The following is a 22,686-nucleotide window of genomic DNA, read 5'->3' as shown; positions in this document are numbered from 1 at the left end:
TGCGGTATTGTTTTGTGCAAAAAAGCCCCGATCGTGAAAATGGCGATCGGGGCTTTCTTCTGCAAAACCGTGTCTAGATTGGCACGGACGCTTTTGTGCAAAAAGTGCTTTTGCGGAAAAGCGTCCGTGCCAATCTAGACACTCTTTTCCGCAAATGCTTTTAATGGAAAACTTTTCCGTTAAAAGCATTTGCAGAAAATCATGCCAGTCTAGACGTAGCCATTGTGTACAGTAACATCATGTTCAAGAACTCATTCTTATTCGTGTAGTAGTTCTCATTGAGTATATGAAAATCTCTTAAGTGACTTAAGAGATGCCATCATCTTTCAATTTAACTTTGGTTCATATGGGCCAGATTTTCAAAGGTATTTAGATACCAGAGATTCAGATAGGGACCTACAGAGATTTGAGAAGCATGTAGGTAGGTTAGGTTCTCTTTTTTTGAAAATCCTACTATGCACCTATTTGGATCTTTAGGAACCTAAATACCATTGAAAATCTGTCCCTTTTAAAAATGGAACTTGGTCACTTGCAATCAATGGGCATTAGGAACCTAGTTTGTCACTTCTGAAAATAACATTAGTTTCCTATCTAGAACTTGAAGCACCAAATGCTTAAATCTGTCACTAAATCAGTTTTGAAAATAACTTAGGCAGATTTGTAAATGTTGGCCATTATCTTTAGATCATGCTTGATATTACTAAATATATAGACACGCAAAAGTTATTTCACTGAACTCTAGGGGTATGGCTACACTATGCAATTATTTTGAAATAAGCTATTTTGGAATAATAATTCCTAAAATAGCTATTTTGAAATAGCATGTCCACACTGCAGGGAAGTCTCATAATTAGTTGGAGGCAGGCTCCCCTAATGTAGACACGCTACCCCAATTTAAAGTCCCAGGAAGCACTGGGGAGTAATTATTTCTAATGGCTTTGGGGAGGAGCTATTTTGAAATAGCAGTAGTGGAGCGTCCACACTACCACTATTTTGAAATAGGCATTATTCCTCATGAAATTAGGGTTTATTATTCTAGAATAAGAAGCCTGTTATTTTGAAATAAATAGTGGGCTTGCTATGTGGACACTCACCTTGTTATTTCAAAATTTAATCACCTGCCCAGCCATGATTAAGTTGTTTAAATAAATGTGTTGCAATGGTAGAAAAAAAAATTGTGTGTCTGAAAACTGTAGGTAATGGGGGTACTTATAATTTTTTGTTTGAAAAAGGGGTACTTTGTTTAAAAAAAAAGATGAGAAACACTGTTCTAGGAGTCCGGTTTTGCCAACTTGAATATAGAACCAGTCAAGAACGTGTTAAGAAGACTCAGAATGGTAGAATTAGCTGTTGGTCCAATGTCTGGACATACAAGGTTTATTAAAAACCATGTCACCCCAATGGATTTAGCTGGTTGGACATGGTCTCCCATTCATAATGGGTCAGCAGAGAAAAGCTTCCTCCCTGTTATCAGATAGCCTGTACACATGATTGTGGTGATCCAATAAAGCAATATAACATGAAATGGAGCAACTAACTCAGACGTTGTGATGAATTGCTATAACTCATTAACACATATCACCAATCCAGATTTAATCAGGTTAGGAGAGAGAGGAAATTCTACAGAACAAATTGGAGGCTGCTGCCCAACTTGGGATGGTTAGCTTGTATGAATAATTGACTTTCATATGGAAATACTAAAGTCAATTCAGCACTTCAATATAAAATACTATAAAGGAATCCCTCCTTAATACTATCTTTGCATGAGAGAAATGGAGACAACCGATGTTACATTTTCACAAGCAAATGGACCTAAATTGGCATAGCAGCTCAAATCAATGGTCCATGAAACTTAGCAGTGTCATGTGTTTATTAACAAAGTGCACGAAACCCTTCAGTCAACTGCTAATGGGGAAGTGTCTTCCTAGTACAAACAATTACTAATTGCTGAAGCATGGCAGGTTCTCTCTTTGTATGTACTATTTTAATTCTATGTAAAATAATTGTAGATATTCTCATCCATGTAAAAATCTAATCCTTTTCTGAATTATTAGCTATTAGCCAGAATGGGCAGGAATGGTGTCTCTAGCCTCTGTTTGTCAGAAACTGGGAATTAATAACAGGGGATAGAGCACTTGATGATGACCTGTTCTGTTTTTTCCTTCTGGGGCACCTGGCATTGGCTACTGTTGAAAGACAGGATACTGGGGTAGATGGGCCTTTGGTTTGACTTGGTGTGGCTATTATGTTCTTATAAATTCTCTTATGTTCTGTATCTGAGTTATCACGTATGGCAAGATATTCCACAGCTCATTAATCATAGGAGAGAAGAATGGGGGGAAATAGAGAAAAATGGGGGGGGGGGGGAGAAGAGGTGTTAAATAGCAAATATATTTGTATAGGCTCAAGGACTGTATGTCATTTTCCTAGCTAGTGAGCTGTTATACATCTTATTTTCTTTAAATTTATTAGATGTGTGTCTGTTTCAGGGTATCTTCTTTCTCATGTATCAAGCTTGCCAAAGTGGGCACACAACACTCCTGCAAAAAGTAGTCAAGGCTATTTTGGTCCTTATGGAAACTTCCATTTACACATAAAAGTTTATATAACATGGTAGTGTGGCAATTGGGACAGGGTAAGATGGTGGAAAATAGGCATTTTACTATAATTGAAGTTGAACAAATTGTATAGTTATAGTTAATATTTTACATTGCCTCATGATATTCATCTAGGTTCACATTATCTTGTGGGTTTTTGGTGAGAAGTAGAATTTATTACTCACCTCATCTTTATTTATCACTGGAGAAACCTGGAGAAATTTGTAAATATACCATTTTTAGATTGTCTAGTGCTTTATCTGAGTTATTTTCATGGAGTAATTGGGAATGTGAGATGGTGTTTATAGTAATTGGTAGCTCTTCCCTTAGCTCTAACTTTTTATTGTTAAGATTACTTATTTATAGGGAGAAGCAATCCAAGTATATTTCACAAAGTGAGAGCTAATGGGTAGGGAACAAGGTGACAGAGCCTACGAAGTAACTGAATTATCATCTTCTATTAGACAGAATAAATCAAAATATATGCAATGTAGGATGAAGGACCTTTAAAAATGCACTTAGTCTTTTTGCATTGTTTATTATTTAATGGCTCTTATATGACAAAGTAGGCCCTGATTTCTCATATGCAAAATATTTTAACCTCACAACTAATAATGTTTTGATGTAACAAACTGTTTATTTTTAACATAGATATTCATCCATGTTCTTCAAAACCCTGCACCAATAATGCAACATGCATAGAGACTGGAGATGGTGGATATATTTGTTTGTGCGCCAAAGGATTTACAGGAAAAAACTGCCATCTGAAAAAAGGGCCCTGCATTATTAATGGGTAAATATTGATTTCTGATATAAATATACAGTCTTGCTAATTTTTTCTGTGATTTAATTATTAAAAGTATTTGCTATGTAGCATATAACTTTACATCCTGGATGATAGTTTAGTTTCTAGCCTATTTGTTTCTTGACTCAAATCTACTAATTCTGATCTATTCCTATTATATAAATATGGTCAAATTTTTAGCATGAATTTGTGTGCATAATTTGAACTTCAGATATACAAAAGTACACTTATTGTAATAGTCAGGGCTCAACAAATTAGTCAATCTACTCGCCCGGGGTAAATAGATTTTAAGCCGGCATGGTGCTGCAGCGCGATCAGTGCATGCACAGCGCGGTCTGCACATGTGCAGCGTGCCAAACCGCATGGCTGGTGAGCGGGGCTCGCCGCCACTTGTCAAGCCCTGGTAATAGTATTAGGTTTGGGCATATTTTACAATCTCAATTTGTCAACATCAAAAGAATGTTGATGGGGCTCTTAATAAATAAGTAAACTTACAATCCAATTAAGGCCAAAAGAGCAGTAGTCAACCAGCAACTTCCCTCCGCCCAAAAGAACTCTGTCTACACCAATGTATTTGAACTCCCACAAAACTCTGCACCCAAGCTGTGTCTACACTGGCGCGATCTTGTGCAAAAGCGGCCACTCTTGCACAAAAACTTGCTGTCTACACTGGCTGCGTGTTCTTGAGCAAGTAAACTGACATTCTAATGTATAAAATCAGGGCTTCTTGCGTGAGAACTCTGACGCTCCCACTCAGGAATAAGCCCTCTTGCACAAGAGCTCTTCCAGAAGAGGCCAGTGTAGACAGTCAACATGAATTTCTTGCGCAAGAAAGCCCTATGGTTAAAATTGCTATCAGAACTTTCTTGCGCAAGACAGAGTCTACACTGGCATGGATGCTCTTGTGCAAAAGCACATGCCAGTGTAGACGCTCCCTTCTGCAAGAGTTTTTGCAGAAGAACTCTTCCGCAAAAGTGTTTTTTGCGTGAGAATGTGCCAGTTAGACGTAGCCCCAGTGTTGAAGCTAAAAAAGAGGAGACATGCTCATTAAATCAGCAGAGGAAGGGAAGGGCTTGGATGGGCGAGCACTGCTTCATCAGGCCAGAGAGAGGAGAGGGAGTTTCTGTCCTCTTGCCACCCACATTCCTCCTTGCCCAAGCCTCTCTGCTCTGCTAAACCCACCAAACCTCAGACTTCCCAAAATGCCTGTCCAAATTGATGTGCTTGGCAGCATGCTCTGAGGGACATTGCAGCTGGGTGTGTGCTTCCCAGCTATGTGCTAGCTTTGCTTGAACTAGTGTTGCTGGGGATAGCACAGGCCATAGCTTGACAAGCTGCCTGAGTATAAATCTACCTGGCCTCCCGAGACTGGAACTCAAGTGACCAGCCAGAGACCCTGCCTATGCTACCCTGGCTACATGGCTATTTTAGCACATTAGCTCAAGCAGACTTAGCATGTGTCACACCCACTCTGGCTGTGAGGCACACTCTGTGTTGTAAGGTAAATCCTATATAATGCACAAATTATAGGAAATTAATACCAGTAAACAAGGTCAATCAAGAATGTAATACCTGAAATATGGATACGTACTTAATTAAAACAGGTAACAAAAGATTTGGAAAGATAAACATTAAGAGGCTGAAATAGCAATGAAGAGTTAGAATGAATATAATGTAATGAAATTCAAGATTTTATTCATTGACAAAGCCTGGCAGTATTCTGATACAATAAACTCTATGTGCAGTATGGTATTTCATTAATGGCTGAGATCAAATTGATATGGGGAAAATAGACTCTTAGGAATGAACTTATTATTTGTGACTCTTGTCTTATTGTGGCTTTTTCACTGCACATTTTGTCCATGATGCAGCTGTAGTTTGGTTCTAATGTTATAGCTGGGACATAACCGTTTGAAAAATGGTGAATAATTTTTTATGAAATTTGAAAATATCTATCCGGCTCTAGGAGGAATCTATTCCCTGTCAAGAGTTTTCTCACATTCTCTTAGCATCTGAGGGCCTGTAATCTTCATTCATTTTATTATGGAGCAGCAGGAGCTTCAGTACAGTTACAGTTGCTACCAACATCCATTATAAAATACTGGTTTAGCCTCCCCAGGGCTTTGGCTTGGAAAACTGTCTTAGCCTGAAAGCTGGCGGATTTCCCTTGAGGATGAAGCAGAATATTTCTGCAAAGCCTGAAGAAAATTAATCAATCTATGTGTTATAAACCACTTTAAAAATAATTACCCTGATTTGAAACATTAACTTGTTAAAGGTTTCCTTTTCTCCCTTTAGCTCAACAATTGTGTGTTACAACTCTTAGCCTTTTTGTGTGGGTAAATCTCTTTGGAATGTTCTGCACTCATTATCTCTGAAAAAAGTGTGTTCTAATTGAGCAAACAAATATACATTTTGTATAAGGCTTTGACCCAAATATGCTACAGTTTTGTCGTAAAAACAGCCATTTTTCTGACAAAATCTGAGTTACATCCACACTGCAAGAGCATTCTTTCAACCGTAAATCAAAAGAACACAGGGGTTTTTTGTGCACTTGGTATTTTGTGCAATTAGTATTCCTCATTCTATGAGGAAGAAGCCTTTTTGCGAAAGAGCTCTTTCACAAAAAGGTGTGTGTGGATGGGGAAGAGGGAATTTTTCCAGAAGAAGAGAGAAGAGGAAAAAGCATAGGTGCTCTGGTGGCCATTCTGTCCATAGCAATCACTGCTTACATGCAAGATAGCGTCCAGGCAGTCTGGACACTATCTTTTAAAAAAGCACATTGCTTTTTTGATGCACTTCTGCAGTGTGGATGCTCTCTTTCAAAAGACGTTTTTTTGCAAGAGCTGATGGCTCTTGCTGAAAAGCTCAAGGTCCAGCTGATCACCGTATTTGGGATTGGGAAGGAATTTTCCCCGTATCTGATTGGCAGAGAGCCTGAGAGTTTTTTGCCTTTATCTGCAGGATGGAACAGTCACTTACAGGTTTTAACTCATTTAAATGGATTCTATGTAACTTGAAGTCTTAAAATAATGATTTGAGGACTTCAGTAACTCAGCCAGAGGCTATGTACCTATTACATGAACGAGGCTATGTCTAGACTTCAGGCTTCTTTCAGAAAAAGCTTTTCCGGAAGAGATCTTCTGGAAAAAATTATTCCGAAAGAGAGCATCCACACTGCAAAAGCGCATTGAAAAAGTGACCTGCTTTTTTTGAAAGATAGCGTCCACACTGAATGAAAACTAAATCGCATTTTAGCTGTGATTACTATGGACAGAGTGGGCACCAGGGCCCTTGTGCTTTTTCCTCTTTCCTCTTCTTTTGAAAGAACTCCCTCTTTCCTGTGCACACATGCCTTTTTCCGAAAGAGCTCTTTTGGAAAAAGGCTTCTTCTTTGTAGAATGAGGATTACCAATATTGGAAAACCCCCTCTATTCTTTTGATTTTCGTCTGAAAGAATGTGATTGCAGTGTGGACACAATTGAAGTTTTGTCGGAAAAATGTTTGTTTTTACGAAAAATTTCTGTAGTCTAGACATACCCTTAGTGAATGAGGTTCTGTGACCTGCAATGTGCAGGAGGCCAAACTAGATGTTAATGGTCCCTTCTGACCTTAAAGTCCATGAGTCTATGACTTTGTTCCAAACTTGTGCTCTATGTCAGTAGGGGTACGTCTAAACTACATGGCTCCGTCGACGGAGCCATGTAGATTTGTTTGTTTGGCAAAGTCAAATGAAGCCGCGATTTAAATGATTGTGGCTTCATTTACATTTACATGGCTGCCGCGCTGAGCCGACAAACAGCTGATCATCTGTTTGTCTGCTCAGCGCGGCAGCCATGTAAATGTAAATGAAGCCGCAATCATTTAAATTGCGGCTTCATTTGCCTTTGCCTATGTGTCTAATCTACATGCCTCTGACGACAGAGGCATGTAGTCTAGACACAGCCTAGGAGATGTTTGCCATTGACTTCAGAGGAGCCAGTTTGGGCATTTTGTATAGATGTGAGTATTTTGCCATCATTGAAAATTACAACCAACCAATGTAAGGCCATGTGGTAGTCAGCAATGGAATTGGTGACATAACACAAGCCTAACGCAGATCTTCATTTAGCTCAGATAGTAAAGGTTTGGCTTTTAGGAGCTGGAGGACACCATTCCAATCACTTCTCATAAGCATGTGATGACTGCTTCTCAAATGAAATTACAGAGGGTGTGTTTACATTTATAAGTGCAGGGCTGGTGGGACTCCAGTCTGCAGACCTGGATTTATAGGCAATGTGAGGAATCTTGACAGTCTACCCTGGACGTTACAGGAAGTTGTTGCGCCTTTCCAAATTGCAAAGAGAACTTGCGGAGCCATTGTTTGAAGCCTGGAGCCACCAACATGAAGCCATCAATCTCTAAAGGCCTTCTCTTGCTTGTGCCTTCTCTACTGTTTCAGCAACCAGGCACTGCATCCTTGAGATGCTGGTGGACATTCCAGTGCCAGTTGCTGATCTACTGAAGGTGCCTGGAAGTGGAGGAGGATATAGACGTGGAAGAATGGAACTGACTGCTACTGCTCATGACTTTCAATGTAGTCATTAAGATTCTATGTAGACGAGTACTTCTGGACCAGAGCCCCAAGCACAGAGTGATGGGACCATATCATCTCAGGGACCTGAGATGACCAGCAGTGGGTCCAGAAATTTTGCAAGAAGAAAGCTACATTTCTGTGAGCACCAAACACACCAGGATAACAATGCTTGCTTCTCAAGGAGCACATGTGTACATAAACTGAAGAGAATGCTGCTCCACTACTATACGCACCCTTGTGGACCACTGAGGGCTATTTATGAAGGCTAGCAAGGACTGCACTGGAAAAGGTTAAGTTTCTCAATGACTTAGAATTCTACACTCAATAACAGACTGATGTAAAATTCCAAGGAAATGATTCTCATGAATTGAGTTACTGTACTCACTGTTATCCTGGGGGGATACTATGTATCCCTTTTTGCCTTGGCGTATGAAACCATATTCCAATCTCAGAGGGCCTGGTAAAAGAAAATTATCTCAGCAGGTGCAGAATAGTGGTTAAATGGTCATTTGTCAGGATGAAATCCCATGAATGCCGTTTACAGACATGTTTGGATGCTTAGATCATCTGTGCTATCTGCTGTGTTATTATGGCTTGCTATGTTCTTCATAATGTGGTTGAAGCTAAATCTGTGCCATTTACCCCTCAGTGAATGCTGGCAGTAATGGATCGCTGTGCCAGTACTCTTAAACAGAAAGTGTGCTTATCATAGTTCAGACAAAATTCAACCTGGCAACACAAATCAAGGAAATAGTGTTCCCACAAAATGGACTTGCGTGGTCCAATGGAAGAGGATTTGGGGATTAACAGTGGATGACAAGCTGGATATGAGTCAACAGTGTACACTTGTATCAAAGAAGGCTAATGGCATACTGGGATTAATGCACAATGCATTAGCAGGAGTATTGCCAACAGACCTATGGAAGTGATTATTCACCTTTATGCGGCAGTGATGAGGCCACTTCTGGAATATTGCATCCAATTCTGGTTCCCCCATTACAGAAATTGTGTATGCATTGGAGAGAGTCCTGTGGAGGGCAACAAAAATTATTAAGGGGGCTAGAGCACATAGCTTATGAGGAGAGGCTGAGGGATTTGGATTTATTTAGTCTACAGAAGAATAGAGCGAGGGGGATTTGATAGTAGCCTTCGGATACTTGAAGGGAGGTTCCAAAGAGGATGATGAGAGAGGCTGTTCTCCGTGGTGACAGATGACAAAATAAGGAGCAATAGTCTCAAGTCACAGTAGGGGAGGTCTAGGGTGGATATTAGGAAAAACTGCTTCACTAGAAGGGTGATGAAGCACTGGAATGGGTTACCTAGGGAGGTGGTAGAATCTCCATCCCTAGAGCTTTTTAAGTCCCAGCTTAACAAAGCCCTGGCTGGGATGATTTAGTTGGGATTGGTCCTGCTTTTAGCAGGCGGTTGGACTCAATGACCTCCTGCAGTCTCCTCCAAACCCATGATTCTAAGAGGGAGTATTGTAAGTTTATGAATGTTCTTGAACAATCTTTACAGTAAATGAGGTACTGTTGCCTCATACAAGAAATAAGTTTTGGGAGGGTGCCATACATTGTTATTATGAATGATGTGACTGCTTATGAACTGGCTAAACTTGTAGGTTTATTACATGGTCTCAATACACTTGTCTACATTGAGCCAGGCCTACTGATGGTGAGGCAAAGGAGCAACTACCCCAGGGCCTGGCAATTCATAAGGGCCTGGATTCATGGCTATTGCTGCTATTGCTGCTGCTGCTACAGTCACCAGCCACCTTCACTCCAGGCCCCTACGGGAGCACAGAGCTGCCCTCCTTCACCTTGCCCAGGGGCCTGGCAATTCTAACCCCTCACTCCAATTGAGAAAAAGTTTCCTTGCAACTTCCTAGCTGTCCCTTAGCATGTGTACACCTCGGGCAAGGGGCAAGATGATGGTGAGTTCCCAGAAATGAGATTCTTGTCCCTGACTTTTCAGTAGTCAGGCTTCAGTAACTAAACCTGTTCCCTGCACCAGAGAATCCCCAGCACTGCCAGCTTTTTTGCTGTTGGCAGCAATGTATGGCTAATTCTGGAACTCTTCCTGAAGTTGAACTGTTCAGACCACAGAGATTAACCAAATCTGACCATGCTCCCCTGACCAGCCAGCTGCATGTTAGGCAGATGTCTCCTTTGTTTTGGTGGCCATTACAAATGCAGGAGAAGGTTCATTCTGCTTGCAACTTAATGGTCAGAACAAAAATGGAAGGCTTGAATGCTAAACAGCTGTACTTGAGCCAAGGATGTTGCTTCCATTTCCTGGGAGCCAATCAGCCAGTGTTGGGATAGAAAGATCAAAGGATGCTATCCCATGGGATGGAGAATAGCATTGATGGACTCTCAAGACCTGAGTCTGTACTTGAGTTATGCCCACACTGCTATATGATGGATTTTGGGGCATGAGCGCTTTTGGAACTCAGCCCCAAATCTTTTGCTCTTGCAGGGTCATGGAACTGGGGTCTATGCTAGACAAAATTGTGTGTAGACAGGAGGAGGATTTGGCTTTGATTCTGAATCTTACATCACCTGTAGACATGTTTTGAGAGTCTGCAAAACTGACTCTGCCACCTCCAGAGATACAGGAATACTAAGGGAACATCTACCACCTGCTCATTCCTCTGCAGCTTATGCTTCTGATGTAGTCCAACTTCCTAGTCATCAATAGGTTTCCTAGGGCAATCCAAAGTCCCAGTGTGGAAATATATTATGGCTAGGTCATTTAGCCAGTTGCAAATATTAATCGTGTGTGTATGTAGCTGCAGCACGTGATGTGATATTCAGTGCCCTTCTTATTGGGTCTCCCAACTATAAACACATTATTTTTAAATAACATTTTGAGTAATCTTTTCAAATACTGGCAAGTACTGTGCTAAATGCCTTTAGGAATATGTAATGCTTGAGTCCTGTCAAGGTAAATGACTTTTCAACGTATGAAAACTAAATGTGTTTTCTAATCTGGGCATTGCAAGTTTTGCTGCTGTATGTTACCTTATCCTGAAAAAGAGATGGAAATTAATTTGCAACCTCTTGCACAAGATTTCTGTCCTGCCACAGCATAAGTAATGGACAAAATTATGCTGCAAATAACAACCCAGCTTTAGCAAAGCTTTTGATACAGTCACCCACAATATTCTTGCCAGCAAGTTATGGGAATATGGATTGGATAAATGGACTGTAAGGTGGATAGAGAGCTGGCTAGACCAGGGTTTCCCAAACTTTTTACTTTAGTTGGAACCCATTTTTTCAGTACCACTTTTTGCAGCCCCGAAATACAAATGCATATTTAAAAAAATGAAAAATGAATAAATTTTCACTGTTTCACCCAGCTGCATCCTCCACCCAGCCCAGGCCAGGGCTTGGGGGACCTGGCACCACACGGGCACTCCGAGAGGTGGGAGCAGGAGCAGATTGGGATCGGGTATCTGGCAAGGCGGGAGGGTGCAAGGAGGGGACATGGGTAGAATTGGACCTCCCTGGTCTGGCACCTTCTGTACCTGAATGGTCCCAGATGAGGGAATTTTTGGACCAGGAGAGGTCATTTCAGGGTTCCTGGTTCCTCCCCTCCCCTGCAAGCCAACTAAGTTGCCCACCACTGCTGGTTCCCTGCACCTCCCCCAAAACCATTCCCCACAATCCAAGGGAGCACAGCACCAGTTCCCTGCAGCTCCTCACAGCCCAGCTGAGCTGCCCTTCTTTTCCCTATGCCTTCCCCCATCCACCTCAGTCCAGTTGACCCCACACTGGTTCCCCCACAGCACAGCTGAGCCTGGTTTCCCTGCCCCTCCCCCCCAAGTCCCACAGAACAGCTGAGCCCAGCTCTGATTTCCTGCCCCTCCCTTCCTCCCTCTGCTTGAGTTCAGCCCTGGGTTCTCGGCACCTCCCTCCTCCTACAGCCAAACTGAGCTCTGAGCTCTCCCCCCCATCACAGCCCAGCTCAGCCCAGCACCCTGCACCTCTCTCCGTCTGCAGCCCAGGTGAGCCCAGGGCCCCGCACCTCCTCCCCCCTCCCCCGCCCTGCAGCCAAGCCTAGCACCCCGCCCCCCCCAGCTTGGTGCTCAGAGGCAACGGCGCCCAGGGGCAACTGCCTCCCCTGTTCCCCCTCGCTACACCTCTGCCAGGAGCCCAAAACATCCGTCTGGATCCTCCACCCAGCCTGGCCCAGAGCTTGGGCGACCCAGTGCCACATGGGCACTGAAGGAGCCGGAAACACCCTGGCAGCCACACTGAGGCCCGGTATATTTTTCTTGCAGACCTGTACCGGGGTGCTGCCCATAGTTTGGGAAACGCTGTCCTAGTCCAAGAAACACTGTTCCTTCTTTTAGGGTATATATGGCCCTACAGGCTTAGTCCAAAAAGCTCCGTGGTTTCCCTCTGGAAGGCTCTCTGGCCTGGAGGCCCTACGCCTCTGGTGAGTCTCCCTTGGCTGTCAGAAAGGCAAGAGTTGTGGGGCAGGGTGGTAGGGGGACCAGGGCCCTCCCACTCCACCGGGTCCCAACCCAGGGCTCTGTTGGCAATGGACGTTTCCACTACCTGCTCAGTGGGGCATCCTGCCAAAACACACTGAGCTCCTGGAGGGACAAACCTCCGCCCTGGGCCACTTCCTACCGTCCCTGGTGTCAGGGCTATCACTGAGGCTGCGGTGGCTGCTTCCTGGGCTGGGGCTGCTATAGCTGCAGCGGTGGCTCCCTGGACTGCAGCTCCTGGGGCGGCTGCGACAGGGAATGTTCAGGAGCTCTGGCCTGAGCTCCTTCCCTGCTGGTGGTCCCTCCAGACTGAGCTGCTTCCCTGGCTTTTATACAGCTCCAGCTGCTTGAGCATGCCCAGTCTGGAAAGAAGGGTGGGACTTCCTCTGCCCACAGAGTCTTAGCTCCTCCCCGCTCCCCCCGCCCAGTGTGGGGAATATCTGCCCCGTCACACTTAGCTTCCCTCCCCCCTAGTGTGGGGCATATCCACCCCATCACAATAACCAACTCCAAGGCACAAAACAATCTTAAGCAGTTGTAAAACTAGGTCAGATGCTTCAGCTTCTGTCCATTCTATAAGCAATTCAACTTATAATATTAATTCAATTAATATTGTAGCTACTAGGAATACCTGTTGTTTTTCTGACAACTTTTGCAAGGCCTCTTGGTACTCTTGCCTACATACTAACAGTATTTTACCATAGCCAGGTTCTTGGCACATTTAGGCCTCTGTATTAACATTTCTAAATTAACTTACTTAACTTAGAATGGTTTGTAAGTAATAACATATTCATTTCCCTATTCTGATGTTCAGGGTTACATTGGGTATCAGCAAATACAAATATTTCTGGAAGAAAAATTCCTGAAACAAGATCACCATAAATATTTTCAGTGTTATATTGAATCAATCTGAGTAGCTCATAACTCTGGTTTTGCACTCCTTCCCCATTACTTTCCTTTAACTTGCTGCCACCCTAGTTCTGCTGGGTGCTCTGAGCTTGTACTAAGTACAATGTTCCTCTAATAGTTTTTGAGTTAATTTAATACCAATGAAAGAAGCTGAATTGATATTCCTGAAGGATGATGTCCTCTTCCCTTCCACAGAAATGGTGTAACAAAACAACCTGTAACTTCTTGCGCACTGTTGTGAATGAAGCCCCTCTAGAACTGAGAGTATTATTCATTTTCCTAGTCCCTTGGCTTTTCCATGAAGACAATCGAGGAGGATGTAAACGAGGCTGGCTTTTTCACTGTGAACATTTCTCTAGTAGGAATTCATCATCATCATCATCAACAACAACCATGGGATCAATGCCTGTTGGTGTCCGATGCCTCCCTCACTATTTCCTTCCATCTTTCCCTGTCCAGTGCGGAGTGGCTTAGTTTCTGTAGACTAGCTCTGCACCAATCTACTATATCATCTACCCATTTTCTATGGGGTCTGTCTCTCTTATTCGGACCATCCATTATGGCGAATACCAGGGTCTTAACTTTCCGCTTGTAGTTCATTCTGCAGATATGCCCAAATAGCTGTAACTTCCATTTTATAACCTTCTGCAGTAGGTTCTCTTTTGGCTGTATCTTCCTAGATAATTCCTCATTGGTGACCTTTTGCATCCATCCTGTTCTCAGGATCTTTCTATAACAACTCATCACGAAGGCCAATATCCTTCTCTTTGAATCTTTCGTTGTCACCCATGTCTCACAGCCGTACAACATGCTGCTAAATACACAGGTTTTGAAGATGCTCAGCTTCGTTCCTAAGCTAATCGCTTTGCTTTTCCAGATCTTATCCATTGCCTTCAAACTCACTCTTTCTTTCGCTATTGTAGTCACTATTTCCTTCTTACAGTCTAGATCATACATCATCCTGCTCCCCAAATACGTGAACTTCTCTACGTTCTCTAGTATCCACATTGATCCTCCTATTTCCTTATCTCCAAATACCATTTTCTTTGTTTTATCGATATTCATAATCAGTCCATACTGCTTCCCTTCCTCATTTAGCACCTGCACTGCTCTCGCTAGCTTCTCTTCATCTTCCTCGATGATAACTATATCATCTGGGAACCTGTTGGAATCATGTAATTTCACACAAGCAACCAACCAACTAACCAAGAGATAGACACTACTGACGTCAAATTTGGGACTTAAATTTGCCTTAACTCCTGATTTTACAAAATCAATATAGTGTGTCCCCACCATGGAAAAGCCTTGAAATTAGTCCAAGGCAGGTGCCATTAATGTGGATGCACTACCTCAACTTAGAGTACGTACAGACTGGTGGGTTTTTCCAGAATACCAGAGGTATCCCGGAAAAACTCCGCTGCATCCAGGGAACACGTTTGCTCTTCTGCTTTTTTTTTCAGAAGAGCAAACACACTATTTTGGGGAGCCCTCTATACCTCATTTTATGAGGAATAAGGGCTCCTCTAAAAGAGGAGGCTCTTCTGCCATTTGGTGCCATCTAGACAGGGCCAAATGGTAGAAAAGCTTCCTTTGGAAAAGCAATTGGAAAATGCTACACAAATTGTGATATGCAATTTGCATTGCTTTTTCTGAAAAACGGTGATAGTGTAGACCTAGTCTTAGAGCCCCAGCAAGCACAGGGGAGTAATTAGTTTGAATTACTCTGGGGGGTAGTTATTTTGAAATAGCAGCACCTTAGCATCTTTACTAATGCTATTTTGAGAAAAGCAAGAGTACAGATTTAAAAATAAGTAGCCTTTTATTTTGAAATAACAGCTTTGGTGATGTGGACGCTCCACTTATAAATTCAGCTTAAGGAGGGTTATTTCAAAATAAAGCCCAGGGCTAAATGTGAAGAGGTTCATATCCCTGTTTCTGTTTTCCTGAGCTACTGCCACCCCATTTCCTTTGAAATAATGATTTTGATTGAATATGATTACTTTTGTCAAAAGTAATCATATTTATTCTTACTTAATGTATTCAAATAATAAGGGAAATGTTTGTATTCTTTTCAGTGTTTTGAGGTTTCAAAGTGCCCAGAATTTTTCTAGGCTTTCAAAAGGACAGACCATGACAATGCTATTGACATACAATAAAAATAAATGTCTCCACATCAGACTGTTATGCTTGTTGATGTTTTATATTGACTATTTAATGCCTATGTATTTTGACCATATAGCGAGGAAAAATAAAGCCACGTTGGTGAAATCTTTGTTCATTCTTCAGGTCACTAGATCTAACACACTGGGAAGCTTAATTTCAAAAGCAGTTTTTCAGGTAGGATTTGTGCATTAGGATTTGTGGAAGAGATTGTAATCAACATGGCAGCATTAGCGGAACAGTGTATATTGATTAAGATGCTGCACAACATTCATTCTTGATGCAACTCCATTGATGTCAGTGGCAGTCCATCAGAAATTGATGTGGCTCATTACCTAGTAAAGAAAATAACCCCTTTGAAATTATCTGAAATGTTGCTTATTGCACTTAAATGTTCTTTAAACTCCATTCTTTAAACTCCTATCTGTTTTTGTCTTGTGTTCCAGCTCTCCCTGTCAGAATGGGGGAACATGTGTTGATGATAATGGATTTGCAGCTCATGCCTCCTGTTTGTGCCTTCCAAGTTTTTCTGGCAATTTTTGTGAAATAGATATAGATGACTGTGAACCCAACCCATGTGACAATGGAGGAACATGCACGGATATTGGTAGAGGCTTCAACTGCCATTGCCCTATTGGCTATATGGGCCAGTCCTGCAACAGCCATGTCCTATTCTGTGCTAGCAGCCCATGTGAGAATGGAGGAACATGTCATGAGCATCCTGGAGGAAGATTTGAATGTCTTTGTAAGCCAGAATTTGTTGGTGTGACCTGTACCTATCCCAGCAGAAACACAAGTCTCCATGGCATGAATACAGAGGCCAAAACTGGGCAGAGGTATAATCTACCCCCAAATGCTCATCCCAAGTCAGCTCATCACCAAGAACATAAAGTCTTGAAAATAACAATGAAAGAAACAATCCAAAACACAGAGCCCTTGCTTAATAAAAGTCAATTGATATGCTTCATTGTTCTGGGCTTGCTTACATGTCTTGTTGTGTTGGGTACAACTGCAATTGTATTTTTCTCCAAATGTGAAATATGGCTTGCTAATGCCAAATATAGCCATCTCCTACGCAAGAAGAAGAATTGTTTTCTTCAATCTAACAATGGGGAAAACCTTTCAGTTAACATAATTTTCCCAGAGAAGATCAAACTTACTAACTACACTAAGAACTATACTGACATTTAGACTCCTTGAAAGCCTTGCAGCAACTTGCAGAGTTTTGTAGCAATATGTAAAGTTTATTGAATGTGTTACCTGTTCCTGGCTTTAATGTTTGTGGATACATTTGCTGCCATTTGTGATGGGAAGTACAGAAAAATATGTTGTTTCTCAGTTGCCCGGTGAATTTCTCATTCCCCAAATAAAACTTTAATATAATCAGATTTCAGAGCAAGGAATGTTCTTTTTTTTTCAAATGCAGCTATATTTGGTAAAATAAAATAAATTTGCCACAGGAAAAATTTTCAGCTTTATTGCATTGCGTAAGCTTGTTTGGCAAATATGGTACTGGTAAATTACATGCCAGTGCTTATTTTTTAATAAACAGTAATTAAGGGCTGTTTAGGCTTATTTATTAGTTTTGTGAATTCTAGCATGCTATTGCAAATGTGCCACAGGCATTAACATATAGTACTTCCTCTCACCATGACAGTCTTTTTAGAAACTGATCACAATCTGGGCCATTGTTCAGAAACTTTATGTCTATTAAACAAAAGTAGCCAATGTATTAAATAAGTAGAGGAAGGGAAAATCTTTCAAATTAAGTGAAGATGATAGTTTTGCTTTTGTGCTTAAGGTCAGTGTTTGACAATTAATGGACACGGTGCTTTGCCCTCTGCTGTAGTGCTATCCCATATAAGGACAAACTTTGGCTGGTGCCATACATGGCAACAGAAAGTGACTTCATCAGCCCATACCTCAGAGTTCTCTGGAGGCAAATCAATATAGCCAGTAGATAAAATTGATTGCAGTAGCTGTACTCTGCCTATAGCAACTATGGCTATGCTGCCACCCTTGTTAAATAGATAGAAGACATGATTGGATCTATTTGCTGGATAGGTTTAGAATGAAATGGGAAGAGTACCAAGGGATAGGTCTAGGGTTACCATATTTCCCTAAGGCAACTACAGGACAACCGATAAATTGCTCTGATTTGAGTTCAACAGCAATCAGTCAGAACTGTGCAGTACAAATGTTCAAAACAGCATTAAGTTGATTGAGCCCCCATTAAAAGACACACAGCATTGTTATCTGTCTCTATATTTTAGAAATGTGCATCCGTCTGCTTGTCTGTTCGGGTATGTCTACACTACCCCGCTAGTTCGAACTAGCGGGGTAATGTATGCATACCGCACTTGCTAATGAAGCCCGGGATTTGAATTTCCCGGGCTTCATTAGCATAAGCGGGGAGCCGCCATTTTAAAATCCCCGCTGCTTCGAACCCCGTGTAGCGCGGCTACACGGGGCTCGAACTAGGTAGTTCGGACTAGGGTCCTATTCCGAAATACCATTACTCCTCGTGAAACGAGGTGTACCGGTAGTTCGGAATAGGCACCCTAGTCCGAACTACCTAGTTCGAGCCCCGTGTAGCCGCGCTACACGGGGTTCGAAGCAGCGGGGATTTAAAAATGGCGGCTCCCCGCTTATGCTAATGAAGCCCGGGAAATTCAAATCCCGGGCTTCATTAGCAAGTGCGGTATGCATACATTACCCTCCTAGTTCGAACTAGGAGGGTAGTGTAGACATACCCTCTATGACTCCATTCGTTCAAGAACTCCTCCTAAATAGTAAGAGCTAAGACCACCAAACTTGGTATTCATCTTCCTCTTATCCTAGCTTAAAACAAGGCCAGGAAAAGGGAATGTGCCTGGACTTCTATTGTCTTCCATAATATGAAAAATTGGGAGCTGATAGGAGAAGAGCTACTGCAGAGTGACCACTGGGGGCAATTGCACAGCAAGACAGTGGCCAGATGGGTCCAGGGCTCACCATCTTGCAGGTCATTGCAACAGGTAAGTGTCCCCTCTACTCTACCCACCCCCAGCCTTGACTGCAGTGCCAGATGGGGGAGGAGGGGAGTCCTGCTGACTACTAGTTCCACTGCTGTGGCTCCCCTGGGACCCACCACAGGGCTGGACAGTGCAAACCCCTCCACTGAGAGTAGAGGCCAAGGGTGGGCACTTAGTCCCAGGTCTTCCCCCAAAGGGATTGCTGGGGGATGGGATTGCTGGCCTGCTGGGGGAGATGGAGACCCTCCCAGAAGCCATTAGCTGGGGGAGGCTGGCCAGGCTGGCCGGCCAGGCATCCAGACAGACCCCCCTCTAGGAATTACTGGCTGGGGGGACTGGGCAGTGCAGCCCCAGGCCCCTGGGATGAGCCACCACTGCTTTCCCCTCCCCCGTCCCCCCGCACTCCAGAAGAAGCCACAGTTGGAGCAGCAACACCCTCACCCCCATGTGCAGCCCTGGAATCCTCCCACCCTGAGCCCCTCGTCCTGATTCCTGCACAACCCATGCTCTGAACCCCCTTCGCCACTCCTCCCATCCTCTGTATTTATACACTTGCACGGGAAAGGGACACCAGAAACAATTGGAAGACAGTCAGCTGCTGTTTGCTGTCTGCAGTGCTGAGGTGAGCGCTGCAACACAAAACCAAAGATCTCTCCCCATAGTTTGACTTGCAGTTTTCACCATACATTGTTTTTCCAAGCACATTTAGCACCACCAACATTTCTATTGGTATTGTCTGCACACAGCCCAACAAGCTTTTCACTCAGAAAAGGTGTCTCAATCACTTAGTATAGAAATCCGCACTGCGTATCCAAAGTTTCACATGGTAGGGAGGAAAACCCAATCCTGTTTGTGTTTACCTCATCAGAGGGAGGAGCTAGGAACAGTCCAAAGGGTCGGGAGGGGGCAGTTAGGGACTATGTGGGGCCAAGAGGTAACTCAGAGGGCAGGGAGGGAGTAGCTAGGGGTTGTGTGTAGCCGGGTGGGCGGGGGAGCCCTTGGGCTGATAGGAGGATACTTCAGGGTTTATAGAAGGGGTATCTAGAGTCTGTGTGCCAGGAGAGCTTTGTGGTCCCACGGTTTCCTGACGACTCTGCCAGACATGAAGCTGGGTCCCCCACCCCATGTCTCTTACTGGCTGTGAGAGTAAAGGGGGCTGGGAGCAGAGAGGCAGCTTCAACCCCTGCACCAGCTGTAGTGACAGGAGAGGAGGGAACAGTACAGCTGCTTGTGCCAAGGCACCAGCCAGAGGAGCAGTTACTGTGGTCTGCCTGGCTCTGGCGTCTCACCTCCAAACTGGCCAGTGGACAGGGAGGAAGGAGGGGTGGGCCTGTCCCTGGAACTGCCCTTCCTGCCACTGAAATTTGGGGGGCAACATCCCCAGCATCCACCAGCGCTGCCCTCTGTAGGGGCTTTTGCTGCATGCGGAGTTCCAGGGATTCAAGATTCAGCCTTGCTGCTCCTGGCTTCAGGGGGGGAACGGATCAGGACTTCAGCCCCCTCAGTGCTTGCTTTCAGCCCTGCATGGGGTTGCCAGGGCTTGTGGCTTCAGCCCTTGGGGGAAGCGAGTGCAGGGGCTTGGGGATTCTGCGGGGGTGGGAGAAGGGTGCCAGGGATTGGAGCTGCTATCCTGGGGGGAAGGGCACACTTCAGCCTGGGTGATACTGGGGATTCAGGGGTGCACCACGGAGCAGGGCTTCAGCCTTGGAGTGCTGAGAATTCAGTGTGGGAAGAGCGCCAGCCAGGGCCAGCCCACAACATTTTGGCACCTGAGGCGGGGAGCTCAACTGATCCCTCGCTTGGGCCAAAACTTTGAAAGGTCTCAATTCTGCCTTCTTCCTGTTCTGCTCCTCTCATGGTACTGCAGCGAGAATACATATGCACCAGCAGCAGACATAATTTTCTACACTCTGGGGCCTAGTGGTGCCCCGCCTCCTCTCTCCACAGTCTGGCACCTGAGGCAGCCACCTCAGTTTGCCTCATGGTAAGGCCAGCCCTGCCCCATCTATTGTAAACAGGCTGCCTCTCCTACTGGCTGCCTGTCTTTCTGCTTCTGAAACCTGCATGAGAACGCCACCTGCTGGCCACAGCCTGCTGCATTCACCTGCCAGCCACAAACAGGTGGCTGCAGCTGCACTGATGACAACTGTCCAGCAGAGGGTGCACCAGAGCTGAAAATATGGGACCATTCACCCACTTTTTTAAAAAACAGTTGAGACACTTGCAAGAAGGCTTAAATACAGGCCCGATGGTCACCCTAGATAGGGCCCCTCTTCTCCCTGGCTGTACTACTGTCCCTTAGCTAGCCAGATTGATGTGAGCTAACTACCTCTTGCGTCTCACAACCTCACAACTGTTAATTTAAATTTCCTGAGGCGTCTCATGCTGCTAGTCCCACTTGATTAGACCCCAGCTTTCTTTGCCCTATTTATATAAATACAGATTACTTATCTCCTAGAACTGAAAGGGACTTTGAAAGGTCATTGAGTCCAGTCCCCTGCCTTCACAGCAAGACCAAGTACCACCCCTGACAAATTTTTCCCTCCAAATGGCCTTCTCAAGGATTGAGCTCACAACTCTGGCTTTAGCAGGCCAAGGCTCAAACCACTGAGCCATCCCTCCCCCATCTAGCTATTGCTATATACATAGAATGTTGGTTTTAGGTGGTTGTAGGTTTGTCTGCTGACCTGTTTGTTGTGTCAAGAAAGAATCTTTCACATCAACCCAGTGGGTTTTCTTGCCCTTTGCCCATTCCATTAGACACAGGGGCTACGCCTAGACTACATCCCTCTTTCGTAAAATGGATGTAAATTAGACGTATCGCAATTGCTAATGAAGCGGGGATTTAAATCTCCCCCGCTTCATTAGCATAAAAATGGCTGCCGCTTTTTTTTGGCACAGAGCTGTGCCGGAAAAAAGCGCCAGTCTAGACGCTGATCTTGCAGAAAATAAAGCCTTTTCCAAAAGATCCCTTATTCCTTATTTCAGAGAGGGATAAGGGATCTTTCGGAAAAGGCTTTATTTTCTGCAAGATCAGCGTCTAGACTGCGCTTTTTTCCATCAAAGCTCCGTGACGAAAAAAAGCGGCAGCCATTTTTATGCTAATGAAGCAGGGGAGATTTAAATCCCCGCTTCATTAGCAATTGCGATACGTCTAATTTACATCCCTTTTACGAAAAAGGGATGTAGTCTCGATGTAGCCAGATAGATTAAATATTAAGAGGATTTAGAAATGGAATATTAGGAACTGTATGAATGTTTACTTGTAGCTAATAGACAATGTGGCTCAAAAGGCCAACACACAGTAATGAGACCCACTGAGATTTTGTTGGTGGAAAAGGGGGAGAAATGATGTCTTTGCAGACCAAAGTCCCTCACTGGTACTTTTTGTCTCCTTCATAGGGGTCAGGGAGGCATGTGTGAGAGGATTCAGCAAGCAAGCTTAAGTTTGCTAGTGGTGGCCTATTGCTTAACGTTCATCCTTGTATCTGTCTTCATTCATTTGCATATCCCAGTCAAGGAGCCTCTGCTATTCTAGCTTCAGGGTAAAGGTCTCTCTAGCTTAATGCCTGTGGTTATTCTACTTATTTTAGATATACACTCTCTTTCTGTAACTCTCCACTGGATGCTGCCTCCATAAATTCCTCCACTGACAGTAACATAACTTTAATCAGCCAAATTCATGAAAATTTGCTCAAGATCTTCATCAGCCCTTCTCTACAGATGCTAGCCAAATTTAAGTAGATCTGTAACTGGCTTTCCATTAAACACTCCATTCTGTGTCTGAATGATGCATACAAAACCTAGGCTTGTGGTCAGCCAGAGTGCTTACCATACATTGACATATGCCTTTAAATCTGCATTTAGCTTGCCGCCACTGCCATCCCTGAAGGGGATGTGGGGCCCAGGACAAATGGGAGGGACACAAAGGGGGCATCAGCTAAAGGGGGCATGTGACCCACCCCAAATACTCCTGAACTCTCACTGTGCCTGTCCCCCCCCCCCCCGCCCCCCAATACCTGGGTGGGGCTCTGTTCTCCTTCCACTGCACTGGAGATTTCTGAGGCGCAAGGCCCCCCCAGTACGTCAGCAGTGAAAGAAGCAGTTCTTCTGGTTGGCTGTGCTCC

At 43.9% G+C, this 22,686-nt stretch overlaps 1 protein-coding gene across 6 annotated transcripts in view; it reads left to right on the top strand.

Moving 5' to 3' along the window:
- Nucleotides 1–17,804, top strand: part of DLK1 (delta like non-canonical Notch ligand 1) — a 143,730-nt gene extending 125,926 nt beyond the window's left edge. For 4 of the 6 annotated variants that reach the window (XM_089778356.1, XM_089778354.1, XM_089778355.1 and 1 more), the window contains 2 exons: nucleotides 3,249–3,390; nucleotides 15,992–17,804. In XM_089778356.1, coding sequence (XP_089634482.1) covers nucleotides 3,249–3,390; nucleotides 15,992–16,736 — 887 coding nt within the window. In that variant the 3' untranslated portion in view covers nucleotides 16,737–17,804. The remainder of the gene's footprint in view (nucleotides 1–3,248; nucleotides 3,391–15,991) is intronic. The other 2 variants (XM_075926561.2, XM_006119996.4) reach the window with 1 other exon arrangement.
- Nucleotides 17,805–22,686: the final 4,882 nt, after the last annotated feature.

The sequence above is a fragment of the Pelodiscus sinensis genome, chromosome 5 (genome assembly GCF_052426305.1).
Source record: "Pelodiscus sinensis isolate ZL-2025 chromosome 5, ASM5242630v1, whole genome shotgun sequence".
Classification (NCBI taxonomy): domain Eukaryota; kingdom Metazoa; phylum Chordata; order Testudines; family Trionychidae; genus Pelodiscus; species Pelodiscus sinensis.
The sequence above is the reverse complement of the archived record's forward strand: the minus strand, read 5'-3'. Positions and strand labels throughout refer to the sequence as shown.